This window comes from Aethalodelphis obliquidens, unplaced genomic scaffold, assembly GCF_003676395.1.
Source record: "Aethalodelphis obliquidens isolate GAN/ISIS:26980383/991018 unplaced genomic scaffold, ASM367639v1 scaffold6, whole genome shotgun sequence".
NCBI classification, from domain to species: Eukaryota; Metazoa; Chordata; class Mammalia; order Artiodactyla; family Delphinidae; genus Aethalodelphis; species Aethalodelphis obliquidens.
Window position 1 is genome coordinate 71,661,249 of NW_020837950.1, and position 17,780 is coordinate 71,679,028.

Here is a 17,780-nt window from a genome sequence, read left to right on the forward strand (position 1 = left end):
AATTGTAAAAGTTTAAAAGTCTACATAGTAAACGATTTGCTTATGCCTGTTTCCATCATTCATTTTTCTTTAGAGTTTGGCTCTTATTCTTTTCCTCTCAATTTCAGACTCTTCCACGCACTCTCCTTAAATTTTACCCCAGTTCTGTACAGAGGCTAATACCCTATTCATGACCCTTAAAGTAAAGCTTTCACATTCGCTTGCAGTAATGACATATGTTTTCCACCTGCTCTGTTTGTTCCAGTCATGAGTGTTCACTTTAAGAGAAAAAAAAGAAAAAGTCACCTGTTTTCTTTAGACCATGTACTCCTAGAGGACCACGAGGAGATTTTTGTGATTTTAATTTGTATTGAGTCTCGTACAAGCCCTCGCTTGTACAGATATTGAATAATGGTTTTGATAGCGACTGACTTTTAACCGTAAGATGGGCATTTAGGTCCTTAGGCTCCCCCGTGAGCAAGATGCTGTATCCCTGGGAAGACAGAAGCTACTCTGGAAGGTACATTAGTATTTTCACATTTTATCAGTAAGTGCCGGTGAATATACTTTGTTAGTAAAATACGTATACTAAATTGAATCTAGAAACCTATAGTTTTTAAACTCTTTTTAAACTCTTCATTTAAATATTCATAATGTGTTTCTTTTGAAACATGGAAGATTTGTAAAGCTTTTATATTAAGACAAAAGTATACAAATACCTGACTCTTACATACCTGGCAGTAAACTATGTGCTTTTCTGTTCCCACGCAGAGCTCTGGTATCGAGACTTTAGTGGAGGAGCTCTGCTCCAGGCTGAAGGACCTGCAGAGCCAGCAAGGTGAGGGTGCCGCCTCCAAGGGCCATCCCCGCACAGTGGGTAGAGTCACCAGATCTTGGAATTGATCAGAAAGAAGAGGCAGCAGGAGCAAAGTCTTTGTATTCAGTGTGTCACCAGGCCAGTGTCACGCTCTGTCTTTAGCTGTGAGTGGCTTCTGGGTCATTCCACAGCCATCACTGGTCGATAGATCCCTGCCCTCAAAGGGATGACTTAATCCACAAGTGCCCTCATGGAAAGGAGACGTTTCATTGTGTTTGTCTTCAAACCGAAGCTCAGGGATCTGGAGCAATAATCTCTTACCTTTCCCATCCTTCTTCTCCCCCCCACCCCCCAAGTTACTATTTGCCTGTTGACTTCAAGGCCTGCAGAGGTGTCAGCTGGTTATTTTAGGTTTGGAAGGAACTTTTGCCTTTACTCTTGAAGCTATTGGGAAGGCAGGCTTGACAAGCTCATTGGGTCATTTTGATTCGTGAACCCTCACAGCTGCTTTTCTCAACTTTCCTGCAAGCCCGTAGAGTAAGAGTGACCTATTAAAGTGAAGGATCTTTATTTTACATGTCCTCCTCATGGTCATTGTGCTGCCCACCAAGCCTTGAGCCTTCTTTTTTTTTTTTTTGCGGTACGCGGGCCTCTCGCTGTTGCGGCTTCTCCCGCTGCGGAGCACAGGCTCCGGATGCACAGGCTCAGCGGCCGTGGCTCATGGGCCCAGCCGCTCTGCGGCACGTGGGATCTTCCCGGACCCGGGCACGAACCTGCGTCCCCTGCATCGGCAGGCGGACTCCCAACCACCACACCACCAAGGAAGCCCGAGCCTTCTTTTTAATAAGGGCACAATTTATTTGTTTCTAATCTGAGGGCAGTATCATGAGCTAAGCTAAGAGTATAGCCCTCTGCTTCTATTTTAGTTGAAACATAGCCCTCACCTAGATGTTAAGTAACAGAGAGCTAATTGTGATAACTTTCTTTACAGATTAGTGTTAGTCAAGATGAGGCGGTATAAAGTCGGTGAGTGCAGAATTTTGTGAGAAAATAGTTTTGCAATCTAAACAGGTGTTCTCTCCTTCTGGTGTAATTAATAAGTACACAGGGAATTTCATTCTCTTAATTAAGTGCCTCTAGAGCCTCTGTCAGTGATGAGGTGAACCTCTCTCCGTTCTCAGCCCAAAGTTAATGTGGTTTAGCCAGAGTTCCCTCTGGCACACTTAAGAAATAGATTTTTATTAAAAAGATAAACTGGTGGAGAGTTCTTTTAAAGCCACAAAAGCCTATGTAATTTCTGATTAAATTTACTTAAGAAAAAGACAGGAGCATTTATTAACTAAATATAAGACAAATCTTTCTGAATTTTTGTTTCATAACAGAAGAGAAGATTCACAAAAAGTTAGAGGGGTCTCCCTCTCCAGAGGCAGAATTATCCCCTACAGCAAAGGATCAAGTGGAAATGTATGTAAGATTGTATTCAGTAATAAAGCATGTGTTTGTTAAAATCAGACTAATGACTGCTACATGGTTTACAGTTTCATGTTTGTCATATGCTATTTAGTTTGATATTTTATAACTCAGGAATTTATTGAGCACTTACTGTGTGCTTGACGCTGAGAATTCTAAGGTGAATAAGAAGGTCTTATCTTTTTCACGCATATTGAATCAATATTTGTGAAATTCACGGAATGACACAAACAAGGCCATTTATGGTCCATTCATATACCACTTTTGAAATTCACACCAGTCCTTTGAGACAGCTGTAAGCAATTAGGCTTGTCCTTGTTTTATACACAAGGAAGCCAAGTTCCCCTTGCTGATTACAGAAGGAACTGGGCAAGTCATTGACCTTGTCCGACTTGTTTCCTAAAGATGCTTTTCTGTCTTTGTTTGTAGATGGTTCATATTTAAATTGACTGCATTGTAAGGAGACTTCCTTATTATACATTTTATTTGAATCTTCTCAACTTCTAAATCTTAAGGGAAAAAGAGTACTTGGTTGTGTTGCTGTGCTGTCCAGCACGGTAGCCGTAGCCATGTGCGGCCTGTTGGCCGTTTGCGACGTGGCTGTTTCAGGCTAAGAGGTGCCGTGTGTGTCATACCCATCAACGTTCAAAGACTTCATTTAAAAAGAATGTAAAACACTATATTAATAGTTTTTTCTGTTGATTGCATGTGAAATGATAATGTGGATATATTTGGTTAAGTAAAATATATTATTGAAATTAATTTCACTTTCTTCTTTCCCATTTAATGGCATTCTTAGAACATTAAAAAGTACTTAAGAAGCTCATAATATATTTCTATTGGACAGCTCTGGTCTAGACTGAAAAGGAGAGTCAAGTATAGGCCCTTTGAACACCTGGCCTTTTATCACTTCATGTGTGAGCTTGACTTGCCTCTAGAATGACCCCCACTTTGGTAGCCATCCTGACTCTCGAGTCTTCCTTTGTCAGTCTGTCTTGCTCTGAAATCTTCAGTGGCTACCAGTTTCCTAGCAAACTGAAGACGCTTCTTTCCTGTTGAAGCCCTCTGAAGCCAGCCTCCCTGGTTTTCCTGCCCTGTGTTTCCAGTGGTTGCAGGTCTAACGAGGCACAGCATCTTCATGTCCTCACACAGGTTCCCGTGCCTCACAATACTCGCCAGACCGCTGCGTATCTGGAACATCAAGGCTCTCAGCTGTGGTCCGCTTTGTCTGATTGTTTTAGGCCTCACCAGCATCCCCTTTTCTGAACACTTGAATTCCAAGAAACCTGCCATTTCTGAGGGTCTGCTTAATGCTGGGCATTGCACTTGCCTCCTGAGAAAAGATTCGATAATAACAGTCACTGACTCATCTCGCATGTTAATTCCTTTACTCCTCACAACTCTGTGAGATAGATACTATAATTACCCCGTTTTCTAGGCCACAGAGAGGTTAAGGACCGTGCCTAAGGTCACATAGCTAGGCAATAGCAGAGTGAGGATTCAAACTCAGGGAGTGTGGCTTCAGAGCTCATGCCCTCAACTGCTTTGCTATCCAGCTTTTCACCTACATTTGTTTCCAGTGCTCATAACAGCCTTGTGAGGTAAGTCATAGTATCACCATCTTACAGGTGAGGAAATGGACCAAGACATTACATGATTAGCTTAAAGTCACAAGCATAGTAAATGACTGAGCTGAGATTCAAATTCAGATATTTCGTATCAAAATATTACATTCTTTCCACTGTATTAATTTGTAACTAGTGACTTATGAAAATCCAAATTTTAAAGATCAAAGTCATCTTAACGTATTTTCTAAATATTCCTATAGTGCTTATCTCACTGCTGAATGTAAGGGTGCTTGATCCATAGAACTAAGTATAAAGTATATTTTACGGTATTATTAATTTTTAAGAAGTTACTAATTCATGGGTGACGTAAACACTGACTCTATTGAAATGAAATATCCCATTTCTCTGATCGGTGATGTTTTTACTACATCTGATACGTCTGAGCGCCCACTTTTGAACTCTCTACTTGTTTTTCAGGTACTATGAAGCATTTCCACCACTTTCTGAGAAACCAGTTTGCCTGCAAGAAATCCTGACTGTGTGGAACAAGTCTACAGTCTGTTCTTACCCTAGCTCTTCTTCATCGTCCACAGCCCCACCAGCTAGCACAGACACGTCCTCCCCGAAGGACTGCAACAGCGAAGGTGAGCTCATCAAGGAGAGAAGCAGCGACATGCCCACCACTGTGCACGAGAAAACCCAGAGCAAGAGTCAAAATGAGAAGGAGAACAAATTTAGGAGTGGCACAGGTGAGGAGAAGCCTGCTTTGTACAAAAAGCAAATCCGACATAAGCCCGAAGGAAAGATGCGCCCTCGCTCCTGGTCTTCCGGCTCCAGCGAAGGAGGCTCGAGCTCAAGTGGTAATCAGGGAGAATTAAAAGCATCCACGAAGTGTGTGAAAGTGAGACACAAGACACGAGAAATCCGAAGCAGAAGAGGGCGGAATGGGCAGAGCAGGCTTTCACTGAAGCATGGCGAAAAGGCGGAAAGGAGCGTGCATGCCGGAAGCAGCAGCAGCAGCAGCGGCGGCTCCACCAAACAGCTGTGCAAGCGGGCTAAAAGGCCGCTGAAGGAGATGGGCAGGAAAGACGCCGGCAGCACCGAAGGAAGAGACCTGTACCTGGAGAGCAGAGCCGACAGAGAGTACAAAGAGGAGCCGCTGTGGTATACCGAACCGATTGCTGAGTATTTTGTTCCTTTGAGCAGGAAGAGTAAACTAGAGACCACATACCGAAACAGGCAAGATACAAGTGATCTGACCTCAGAAGCAGTAGAAGAATTGTCTGAATCAGTGCATGGTCTTCGTATCAGCAACAATAATATTCATAAAACATACCTCGCAGCAGGTACTTTCATTGATGGTCATTTTGTAGAAATGCCTGCAGTTATAAATGAGGATATTGACCTCACGGGGACCTCATTCTGTCCTCTACCGGAGGACAGCAGATACTTGGATGACATTCATCTATCAGAATTAACACACTTCTATGAAGTGGACATTGACCAATCCATGTTGGATCCTGGTGCCTCAGAAACAACGCAAGGAGAAAGTCGGATTCTGAATATGATTCGACAGAAAAGCAAAGAGAAGACAGATTTTGAGGCAGAATGTTGCATAGTGTTAGATGGAATGGAGTTGCAAGGGGAACGTGCAATATGGACAGATTCTACCAGCTCTGTGGGTGCTGAGGGCTTATTCCTGCAAGACCTCGGCAGTCTGGCTCAGTTCTGGGAGTGCTGTTCATCCAGCTCTGGCGATGCCGACGGGGAGAGTTTTGGAGGAGATTCTCCAATTAGACTCTCCCCGATCTTAGACAGCACAGTGCTCAATCCGCATTTGCTTGCTGGCAATCAAGAGCTCTTCTCAGATATTAATGAAGGATCTGGTATAAACTCTTGTTTTTCAGTGTTTGAAGTGCAATGCAGTAATTCTGTTTTACCATTTTCTTTTGAAACACTCAACTTGGGAAATGAAAACACAGATTCTAGTGCTAATGTGCTTGGAAAAACACAGTCTAGATTACTAATATGGACCAAAAATAGTGCCTTTGAAGAAAATGAACACTGTTCTAATCTTTCAACAAGAACTTGTAGTCCATGGTCCCATTCAGAAGAAACACGTTCAGACAATGAGACATTAAACATTCAGTTTGAAGAATCCACACAGTTTAACGCAGACGATATGAATTACGTAGTTCCTAGAGTCTCGTCAAATTATGTAGATGAAGAACTTCTAGATTTTTTGCAAGATGAAACTTGCCAGCAGAACAGTAGAACTTTAGGAGAAATTCCGACATTAGTTTTCCAAAAAAAATCCAAGCTAGAATCTGTCTGTGGTATTCAGCTAGAACAAAAAACAGAAAACAAAAGCTTTGAGACTACACAGGTATGTAGTGAAAGCAGCCCACGTGGAGATGGCTACAGCTCAGGGGTTATTAAAGACATTTGGACAAAGATGGCAGATAGCAATTCTGTAGCTGTGGTAGAAGTAGAAAGGATCGAGGATGAGTTGTTTTCGACAGATGTAAATAACTACTGCTGCTGTTTGGATGCTGAAGCTAAAATGGAGCCCCTCCAGGAGCCTAACAAGGCTGTGCAGCGATCAGAATATCATCTGTGGGAGGGACAGAAGGAGAACCCAGAGAAAAGAGCTTTTGTTTCTGGTGAGCTATCAAAGGTGGATGGTGGTGACTATACTACCCCCTCTAAACCTTGGGATGTGGCCCAAGACAAAGAGAACTCGTTCATTCTCGGAGGAGTTTATGGAGAGCTCAAAACCTTTAATAGCGATGGGGAATGGGCAGTAGTACCACCCAGTCACACAAAAGGAAGTTTGTTACAGTGTGCAGCTTCCGACGTGGTGACAATAGCTGGTACAGATGTCTTTATGACCCCAGGAAACAGTTTTGCTCCTGGTCACAGGCAGTTATGGAAACCCTTCGTGTCATTTGAACAGAATGACCAGCCGAAGAGTGGGGAAAACGGATTGAATAAGGGGTTTTCTTTTATCTTCCATGAAGACTTATTAGGAGCTTGTGGTAACTTTCAAGTTGAAGATCCTGGACTTGAATATTCATTCTCTTCCTTTGACTTAAGCAATCCGTTTTCACAAGTTCTTCATGTAGAATGTTCGTTTGAACCCGAAGGGATTGCATCTTTCAGTCCTAGTTTTAAACCGAAATCAATCCTCTGCTCTGATTCAGACAGTGAAGTTCTCCACCCCAGGATATGCGGCGTTGACAGAACACAATACAGGGCTATTCGGATCTCTCCTAGGACTCACTTTCGCCCAATTTCTGCATCTGAACTGTCCCCAGGAGGAGGAAGCGAGTCAGAATTTGAATCTGAAAAAGATGAAGCAAACATCCCCATTCCTTCTCAAGTCGATGCATTTGAAGATCCACAGGCAGATCTCAAACCACTGGAAGAAGATGCAGAGAAGGAAGGCCATTACTATGGAAAATCAGAGCTTGAGTCTGGAAAATTCCTTCCCAGGTTAAAAAAATCTGGAATGGAAAAGAGTGCTCAAACATCACTTGATTCCCAGGAGGAATCAGCTGGGATTCTGCCAGTAGGAAAGCAGAATCAGTGTTTGGAATGTAGCCTGAATGAGTCTCTGGAAATCGATTTAGAAAGCTCAGAAGCAAATTGTAAAATAATGGCACAATGTGAAGAAGAAATTAATAATTTTTGCAGTTGCAAAGCAGGTTGTCAGTTCCCTGCTTACGAAGATAATCCAGTTTCTTCAGGACAGCTGGAAGAGGTATGTGTCAGTGTGTATTGGTATTTGGTAAAAGCATTTGATCAGACTTTAATTCTAAAGAACAGTCATTTCAGACAGTGAAAGATAGGGTTAAATTATTGGGAATTTAGTTTAAACGTCTTAAAACTTAGCATTCTGAGGATTTTTACAGAAGGACTTAACGTGGATTTGATATTCATAAATTTGAACTGGACAGTAGACATTTTCTGCAAAGACATTTTTAAATAAATCAGGATATGAGATGTTTCCCTGTTGTCTTAAGGTGCACGTACTATGCTTAAAGCAAAGCCTGGCATATAAGTGCTCCAGCTTTCAAAAATTGATGAATCCAGAAGTCGCTATTTACTCTTCAGACAGTCCTTTGCTCTTCAGAAGTGGCAGCAAAGGGTTTCTTTACATAGGAAGCCTGTCTAATTGTCTCTGAAACACTGATTAGCTTATTGAAACTTATGTTTTACATGTAAAATAAATTACATCTCTACAGAATTCTCTAAAATTTGTCGTGGTACGTGTAAAAATTAAGCCACAATCCAAATGCAACAAAATAGCTTCTACAAAACCCGTACAGGTGGACTTTGCTTTATACAAAGTACCTATTCCTGAGGTTACATGAATGATACGGGTCAGCCTATCAGATGAGGTTAATAGTAATAGCTTTGTTAATGGGAGTCATTGTACCATTTGACTGTTCCTAAGAAGTGATTCGAGGTTAAACTGAGTGAGTGTACAAGAGATAACACTTAAGGCAATAACCTGTTTCACAGAAAAAGCACAGTGCTCTGCCCATTTGCAGCCATTATTTGATATAGCAGTGCCTGGCCTTTTTCCAGGCACAGCTTTTAAGAAGACAGTTGGAGGTGTTTAGAAGTCAGGCCACCTGTGGCTGGAGAGCAGCTGTGTCGCCCTTCCTCCCATCTGTCCCCCCCCCCCCCCCCGCACACTCCGACCCCCCTCAGGCTCCCACGTCTCCCACTGACGCATCCCTCATTCCTCTTCTCTCCCCTGCTGCATCCCCACCTGCATCAGAAATCATTTCTCCCTTCTTTTAATTTTCATGTGCTCTATGCCTCTTCTTTTAATTGCATTTGCCCTTTTTCATGAGTCATCGATGTACTTTCCTCATTAGATTATAAGCGCCTTATGGATACAGGTCATGCCTTACTCATTTGTCAGCTAGGTGCTGACGTGTGGCCCTGAGTGCATGTGATGGTCGGAAGCCCCACAGGCAACTCGAGAGTCAGTGCTCCCATGAGCTGGCGTGGGGATGTTTAGACATGAGTTGAACCCCACTGAAACGCTGAAGTCTGAACTGCTCAGAACAACAACAAAAAATAATGTTGTTAGGTCTTATCTGTTTGTTTATTGCCCCACTTTTCTTCCTTAAAAATTCCTTTATGTACTTTGTATTTCACCTGGTTCCAGATTGGGAAGAAAGAAAAAGAGGAAAGGAGTGAGATTCTGCATTATACCATTACCATATTCCTTAGCTTTCTAGTACGTTGACGTACTTATGTGTTACCAGAATTCTGGGTTGTCTTGAAAGGTCTTAGCTGCCAGTAAAGTCCTCAGAGGACACTGAGGTTGTCCGATATCCTAGCTGTCCTCGGTCCTCACAGCCCTGGTCTCTCAGCAGAATCGCTTACAGTTCAGAGCCAGGTTGGAGCTAACTTCAGAGATTCATCTGAGGTACAGAAAGGTTGAGGGTGGCCTGAAAGGACAGGCTGGGGCCAGAATCTGTGCCTTTTCACTCTCTCACACTACCTGTCGGTCTTGGGGAGCTCCTGCCAGGGTCGTCTTCCCCTCCTTTCCTGAGTGAGGGCAGTCTTTACAGAGGGCCAAGCTCTGTTTTAAGTCACTAGCTGCCAGTCTGTTTCAGTGCAAGTGGTCTAGAAGGCAGGATTTCTAATAGAATTGTACCCGGGAATATGAATTATGATCCTTTTCAAAAATTTAGTGGAGTTCAGTTCAGCAAACATTTATTAAACATTTACACGTTCTGTGCCCATCACTAAGGTAAGTGACCTGGATGAACAAGACACTGACCTTGCCCTGGGAGAGGGAGAGTTCAGTCTAGTACTGAAGACCAGTTGGCAAACAGATCACTTCTTTTCCTTGACCTAGGTAATTCACTCCTGTGGTTCAAATTCAGGAGTTACAGGAGGGTATGTACACAGTGCACAGGTCCCTCCCCAGCAGCAGCCATGAGTGTGAGTCCCGGTGTGTATCCTCCGAGGATACTGTGTGCTTGGAGAGCAAATACCTGTTCACATATGTTTCCTCCTACTTTTTTTTTTTTTTACCTGAAATGACTTCGTTATAATCACCCTTCCTTTTTTATTTTCTGCATATTATTCCATTGTATGGATGTACCAAAATTTCCTAGCCAGCTCCTTATCTTTTAGGCTGTTTGGGTAACATGGTGGGTGGCTTGGGGAGGGTGAGCATAGGGTGCCGTGGGATCCCAGAGAACCGACCCAGCCCGTGAGAGTTGAGGAGGGCTTTTGCACGTACCTGAGCATCCAGGGCAGAAAGGAGGAGGCAGGACGCTCTAGGCAGAAGCAACAGCGCGCACGAAGGTAGAGGGGCTTGAAATTTCTCACGTGTGCAGGGGAGCTGCCAACGTTTAGGTCGTGGCTGCTGAAGTAGGAGCTAAAAGCCGAGGAGCAGTGCGCCAGGCGTCCGTTATTTGTGCTTGAGTTTGTGCAAGAGTGTTCTCTGTGTCATTGCTTGATTGCTGCCTCCATGTCACGCGCTTTAAGGCGCAGAGAAGCAGTAGAAGGCCCCGCCCTGTCTCCGGGAAACCATAGTCCAGTCCAGCAGAGGAGGCCTCCCGTGAGGAGTGTGCCAGGGGAGTTGGAACGCTCTGATGAGGGGAGGGTGCTCGGTCCCAGCCCCGCTGTGCTGGCTCTGTGCCCACTGCTGTGCCACCACTACCCTACTGAATGCCTGTAGTGACTTGCCGCCATGGGCTTATCCCCCCCGTGGCGGCTACGGGCACGTAGGCCCAGAGGGTGGGATGCCTGCCCCAGACCCCAGTGTAAGGGCAGAGCCCAAGTTCCTTCCAGAACGGGGCGCTTCCTGTCAGTAAAGGAAAACTTAGGACAGCAGTGTCCCTTACTGGTCTCTGTTGCACAGGGTATCTCTTCATTTACATTTTCTCTCTCCTTTTCCAAACAACAAGGCTTATTATAGGAGGCTTTCTTTTCCTTTTGTGACGCAAATAACTGAGAGCTGACTGTGTCAGAGGGCACTGTTCAGTGCTCTGTTCCCAGAGCAGAACTCACCTTTCTCTTCACCAGAACTAGGACTGTCTAGTGAGCATTTAAAGCAGTGAGCCTTTACCTAACTTTCACCTCCTAAAGAATTTCTGAGTATTACATCTGTGGCTAGAGACGTTTCTGATAAGCCTTTCTGGATTAAGTTCATGTTCTTCTCTCTTTTTTTTAATTTTTTTTTTACTGTTTCATTCATACATTAAATATTTATTAAGAGCCTACTATGTCTGGGCGCTATTCTAGGTGCTAGGTTTAATAAAGGAATAGACAAAGACGCCTGCGTTTGAAGAGGTATATTCAATCAACAATATGAAGTTACACAGTATGTTAGAATCCCAATGCTGTGGAAAAGAAGAGCCGGATAAGGGATGTGGTGGGATGGGAGTGCTTGGAGGGGTTTGCCATGATAAATGCGGAGTAAGGGCAGGCTTCCTTGCCAAGGTACCACTGAAGAAAGGCTTCCAGGTGGCACGTGAGCCAAGAAGCTACCCGGAGGGAGCGGGAGAGCGCTGCTAAGGCAGAGGTGCGCCCGGATCGCCCAAGCTTGTGTTCTGGTCCGTTTTCCATTTCTTCCATTCTTTCTGCATGCTTTTCATTCTCAACCAAGTCAGAAGTTGAATTAATACATTAAACAGGCATTATTTAAGCAAAGCCTGGTTATCTTTTGCAGCCTAAAAATTGGAAATAGCTAAGTGGAAAGATGTCATAACGTGTATTCGGTGTAACATAAAACAGGAAAAATAAGTCCTTGCTGTTGGAATTGACATTCAAATGGAGGATGCAGAAAAAATCCTAAAACTATGCCAGAGTCAACATGGTCTAACAGTGATTTCAGCAGGGGAGGGAGAGAGAAAGTGGTGTGCTAGGTAATCAGGGACTTTGGCCAGGGGGAGCCTTTTCTTGAGGCCAGCAGACCTGGAGTATCTGCTTTGTGCCAGGCCCTGTTCCTGGAGGTGTGAAGATCAGTAAGGTGCGCTTGCTGCCTTGTGCTCACACACGTCTGGTCCTGCCTGTGTCTCACCTCCTGCTGTTCATGCTGGCCCAGCCCCCCGGCTACACCTCGGCCCCTCCAGCCTGCTTTCTCCCACCACGTCCTGTCTGTCCCGGTGAATTCTCTCCCCTTTCTTACTCTTTACCTCACTCACACAATCTCAAGAAAGGATTAAAGATGAGCAGTCTGACTGCACTCACATGAATAAAACACTGATCCTTCCTCAGCCTGCCCCACACACTTTCCTTCTCAAATAGGAACTTGTTACCTTCAAATCCATCTCTCTTCGATAGTGCCTTGGGGACGATCGGGAGACTTCTGTCCAGGGAGCCATCCTTGCTCCTCCTGGATAGCACCAAGTAATCTGTTCGCAGATAGGTATGCCTTGGAGAGAAGGCGGAGCCTTTCCAGAAGGGCCTCATAGTGCTGTGAGTTATGTGCCAGACGCAGGAGTCAACCTTGAATTAACTGCAGACCTGGCATGTTGCTGGCTTCATTTGCGTTAACCCTGGCCTTGTTGTCGCTGTTGCCCTTGCTATCTGTTTATCTAATAGGTTTACTAATTTTTATTGTTAGAATACACTGCAGGAGAAAATGGTGAAGGTTAACTGACCACTCTGGGTAGACAGCACAATTCTTCAGTTTCTAATTGAGGGGTATTTCTGAAAAGTTACATGAAAATCAGAATCTGAAATATATTTCCCGTTTAGTAAGTAATAAAAATCACACATTACTGAATCAAAAAGTTCTTGATAAAGTAAAATAATTTACTTTGTTTAGGGAAGTAACAAAATCCTGTTAGAGAACTGAAGATCATCGGTTGTAAGACAGTTCAGGTTTTGAACTTGAACATGTAATGAAATGTCTCCTGAAACACAGGTGTATGCAGTGTTTACAGGTCATATGCATCGAGCAGACACTTCCTGAGACTGGGATGGGTGATGGGAGTTACAGAGATGCCGAAAGCAGGCCTTACTGAGCCTGGCAGGGCCTGTTGTCAGGCACAGTGAGGCAGCAGTGTGGAAGACCCCAGCATACCAGGATGTCCCCGGGGTGGCTGCCCCTGGCCACGTCTTCTGACGACCGCTCACGAGGACACTCCTTGATCATGCGTGACAGCCACACTGCATTTAGTCCTTGCTGCCCAGACAGGTGGGCACGTCCAGCTGGGACTTGAGAGCTCCACCAGCGAGGGGTGGGCGTGAGCGCCTTCCCTTCTGCCAGGGCTGTGGATGTGCACGGAGTACGGGGTCATTCCTGCTCTCAGGAGTCCTGCCCTCCTCTCATTTCGATGTCTGTTTCCTGTGTTGAATTTGAATTACTATCAGTGTTATTACTTGGTTTTAGTCTCAACTTCCTTCTGGTTCTCATCGAAGCAGCTAATTGTTATAAAGACATTAGGTTGGTAACTCTGCCTATAAAATTTCCTCTGTCCCATTTCTTCTTTGACTCCCTCCTGCCTGAGTGTGTGAAGGAGAAGAGGGTCCTCCTCACGTTCTCTCGAGCACCTCACACTAGCCACCCCGTTATCTCTGTACTTCCAGAATCTAAAAACTTGCCTTATTTGAGGCTGTTTCCTTATGTTTTTGCCTCGTAAGAGTTTTGTTGTGGTTTTTGAAAAGACTTTTTATTCCATTTGCAATATTAAGTGTTTTTAAGAAAAACTTCCTTTGTATGCTATGAACACGTTGGCTTTCTGTATTCACCTTGTCTAGAACAGTAAAAACAAAAAGTCAAAAAGAACCTCACCAGTTAAAAAATCCTGGGTTTGTAGTCCATAGTTAATAACGCTTGAATTTTTTCCCCTTTATTTTGGAAGTTTGTGAACTTTGTCTATATTTGGTTTGATCTAAACAGTTTCCTGTATTGAACACTGATGTACAAGGAATGAATAGAAGTCAAGAAAAACAGACCTGGTGGGAAAAAGCCTTGTACTCTCCTCTTTTTCCTGCCTCAGAATGTGAAGGTAAGAAGACCTGCGTTAGGTCATTGATTCATCCACTCAGATTTCTAATCCATTAAAAGCAGTAAATTCTTTTGCTGTAAAAATCAGTCCAAAAACATTCTGTGTGGCCAGCGTTTGTCAGGCACTGGGGACGCAGAGATGCATGAGGACTGGACCCTGCTCTAACCCCCATCACAGCCTGGAGGGGCGGGGCGTGGAAACGCTACGGAGAGGCACCCCGGCCCTGACGGGCTCCGTGCCTGCTCCCCGTGAGAGGTGGAGCCCCCATGAGAGGTGGAGCAGGGAGTCCTCAGCTCTGGGCGGCCTGCAGGAGGGGCCCCGGTGGGAGGGCTGGGGAGAGGTAGTCCCCGTGACAGGAGTGGTCTGAGCAAAGGCCAAGGGTCTGCGGCAAGTCGGGCTCGGGGACAGGGACCCACTGGGCCCAGCTGGGTCGTAGCTGAGGCTGGAGAGAGGCGGGGGGCGGCGGGGGGAGCGCTGAGTTCGGCGGAGTTGGACAGGCAGGAGGAGAGGGCCACTTAAAGGAGTTCACATTGGAGGGTATCAGGTCAGGTGTGGTTTTTAAAACAGTTCTAGCAGCAGAATGGAGGGGGGAAGGGATTGAAAAACTGCAGAGCCCCTGCTGGGGTTCTTAGGCTCTTGCAGTGATCTGGGTGTGGCAGGATAAAGGCCTGGCTTGAGGCACTCGGGGGGGTGGGGGGGCATAGAGAACAGCATCGAGAGGTTTTGTGGAGGATGCCGGAGTTTGCTGGGTGACTTTCTGTGAGTAGTGAACAGCAGGAGGGAGTTAGGGGAGACCGGACATCGGAGCAGTAGCAGATTTGGTGAAGATGATTTTAGTCTGTGAGCCGCCCAGGTGGACATACTCAGAAGCTATAAAAAGATCCTGATCTGAAATGTCGGGAGAAGTGAGAACTAAGGAGGCAGCCGAGTGGTCAGCTCAAGACTCTGAGCTTGTGCAGACCTCCGTGGTCCCCTGGGCTGTCAGCTGCAGCACTTCGTCAGTGGTCTCTCCGGTCAGAGCCCTGGGGGCAGGTCAGTCTCCTGTTAGTATTTGCATGTTCGAGTGTGTGTCTCTCCCCAGCTCATTTGTAGTTAACCTGGAGCAGTGATGTCCCTCACTGCCCGTGGGGCCTTGCACACGCTGGGGGCTCCGGACGCCTGCACTGGCCTGCCCTCGCAGCCTGGCCTCAGCCGACTGCGGGGGAGGCTGGGACTGTTTGCTTCTCTCTGTTCTGTGGGCACAAGAAACGGCTTCCCCAGCCCTGCCTTCCTCCTTCCCAAAGGGTCATAAGGGGAGCATAGAGCAGAGTCTTTATTTTCAGCATCTTTTTTTTGTTTTGTTCTGCGGTACGCGGGCCTCTCACTGTTGTGGCCTCTCCCGTTGCGGAGCAACAGGCTCTGGACGCGCAGGCTCAGCGGCCATGGCTCACGGGCACAGCCGCTCCGCGGCATGTGGGATCCTCCCGGACCGGGGCACGAACCCGTGTCCCCTGCATCGGCAGGCGGACTCTCAAGCACTGCGCCACCAGGGAAGCCCTTCAGCATCTTTCTTATTTAACAGCATTTATTAAAGGCCTGTTCCTCCATCATTAGCTAGTATTTGGGTTGCTCTACATACGAAGTGCTTTCAGTCTTTTATACAAGCCCCGTGAGAGCCTGGTGTTCAGATGAGGAAGCTAAGTCTCAAGTTGAATGCCCAGAATCAGGCACTAGCCATGCAGCTCAGGCTTGAGTCCAGGCTGTCTCCTTGTGGTCCAGAAGCTTGCTGTCCACAGCAGCTGTCTGCAGTTGGTGCCCGGGAGACACCAGGGTGATAGGAGTGCAAACCAGACCTTGACCTCTGTCCAGTCCAGTGCACTGGCTGAGTGAGTCCCAACTGCAGTTAATGGGAGTGCAGGCGGCGAGGGCCGGAGACCCTGGAGCAGTGCAGCAAGAGGACACCCACATGCAGGAAGGACCCAGAGGGAAGGAGGGACGCGGTGGCAGAGCAGGCAGGGCCAGGGTGGGGGGCGGCTTGGGGTGACTTCCAAGCACACTGAGTTGGGGCTCCATCTCTGTGTCGCGGGCTGTCTCTGCAGCCTCCGTCCCGTTTTCTGAGGAATGCGCTTCAGCTGTCAGCTCCAGGTCCGTGGGTATCTGTACGGTGCCTTGTAGGTGCTGTACGTGGTTGTTAGTCCATTCAGCTTTTTATATATTGTGGAGTGGCGTGCAGGGAAACTCTCAGTGGATAAGTGTGGTGACCAGGCTTTTGAATGACCTTGAACTCATGACCGTGAGTTAAATCCTTGCACGGTTGCCTCGTAGTGCCGTTACGAAGTGTGGTGCTTTCAGCCTGTGGGGTGGGGGCATAGACTCAGCAGAAGCTTAGCCGGGAAGCAGGTGGCCTTCTCACCCACTCAGCAGCCGTGACTGCCGACGCTCGTCCCTGCTCCAGAAACTTCTGACGTCACGCTGATGATTACTGAGAAGCCTGTGCAGCTCTGAGTCTGAGCTGGGAGCTCCAGCCTCCCCGGGAAGAAGGGCAAGGAGGATTGTCCCTTTTTCCTGTGAGTCAGGAGATGGGGGCCCCAAAGGAGGAGGAGGCAGTGTGGCTGTGGAGCAGGGGCAGCGAGGGCCCCGTCGGCACGAAGGCCCAGCCCCCGCCCTGCTGTGTGCCCACACACACACCCACTCCGCACATATTTCGTGCATGCTTGCCTCATGCCAGGCACTGTTCTAGGGGCTGGGGACGCAGAGGTGTCGTCCCTGCCCTCCTGATCAGCTCACCTCTCAGCAGGACCTGAGGGAGTCAGGACACAAGCGCCTGGCGGCTGGGGCGCGGTCCGGGCAGGAGCGCCGGCCGGGGCAGCAGCAGGACTGCACACGCTGTGGCCCCTGTGTGCCCGGCATGTGGGCCGGGGGTAGGGGCACGTCAGGTGGGCAGCAGGGAGTCCGACCACAAGGGCCTTGCAGGCTGTGTGCCACAGTCTGTCCCACGCGTCCGTCTCCAGAGCTCATACACCGGATTCAGAACATTTGGAAAGCTCACTTAGAAAAGTGTTTGTGTTATTTGAGTTTTAAAGAGAGAGCCCTGCAGGGAAACAGTATAGGTAATAGTGGGGGGGATCCGCTTCGTCTGTGGGCATATCCGAGCCAAGGAAATGGTTACCTTCCCCACCTCGTACGAGTGGTGACCAAACGTGGTGGGGCGCGGAGATGATGAGAGCTTGGTAGGCGAGCTGAGAAAAAGGTGACGGCCCAGAAAGGGTGAGGGTGAGGGTGAGGGGTTCCCTGCCTCATGGGAGAGCAGGACGTCCTCCCCAGCTGTCCTGCGGCGGGCCGGCCCCAAGCCCAGGGCTTTCGTTAGTAGCAGCTGTGGAAGGTGTTAGTGAGTGTGCCAGCCCGAACTTGAGGCTGCGCACAGGTGATCTCTGAACTTGCACAGAAATCTGCGAGGGCAAATGATGATCCTGTTTTAGAGATGAGAGAACTGGGGCTCCAAGAGGTTCGATAAGTTGCTCCAAGTTCCATCACAAGTAAGTAGCATCATCAGCAATCGATTGACGTCTGTCTAATCCCAGAGCCTGGGTTTTTCGTGAACCTACACTAGTAAGTTTGAGGGCCTGAGGCTGTCAGGACCAAAGGTCACGGAGAGTACAGCCTTTTGTGGGAGGCCAAGCAGGGCCCAGGCTTGCCCGCCCCCGGTGATGGCAGGAGGGCCCATGGTCGTGGAGCTGGCCCTGCCGCTGCTGTGACGCGTGGGGTGGCGCGCAGCTCATCCAGCACCTCGCGGTGACTGCTGCGGGCGGCCGGGGTGGAATCCTGACACCCTTTCCGTGGAGTTAAGGTGGCTTGGGGGCCAGTGCAGGTTAAGGCCGGTGGGCATCAGCCCTGGCAGTGCTTCAGACTCACCTGGGAGCTTCTCAGAAAGTGCTCATACCCAGACCAAGTCAGTCAGAATCTCAGGTGCGG

The 17,780-nt window shown here is 47.3% G+C and overlaps 1 protein-coding gene across 6 annotated transcripts in view; it reads left to right on the top strand.

Moving 5' to 3' along the window:
* KIAA0232 (KIAA0232 ortholog) overlaps positions 1 to 17,780 on the top strand; it is a 91,831-nt gene that overhangs the window by 68,750 nt on the left and 5,301 nt on the right. The window contains exons 4-9 of one of the 6 annotated variants that reach the window (XR_003432301.1): positions 437 to 499; positions 751 to 817; positions 2,179 to 2,260; positions 4,312 to 7,597; positions 12,743 to 13,015; positions 13,721 to 13,829. Coding sequence is in view for 5 of the 6 variants with exons in the window: in XM_027103760.1 (XP_026959561.1) it covers positions 437 to 499; positions 751 to 817; positions 2,179 to 2,260; positions 4,312 to 7,597; positions 13,721 to 13,829 (3,607 nt within the window). In the remaining variant the exon portion in view is untranslated. Of the gene's footprint in view, positions 1 to 436; positions 500 to 750; positions 818 to 2,178; positions 2,261 to 4,311; positions 7,598 to 12,742; positions 13,016 to 13,720; positions 13,830 to 17,780 lie in introns of those variants that run through there. The other 5 variants (XM_027103760.1, XM_027103758.1, XM_027103762.1 and 2 more) reach the window with 5 other exon arrangements.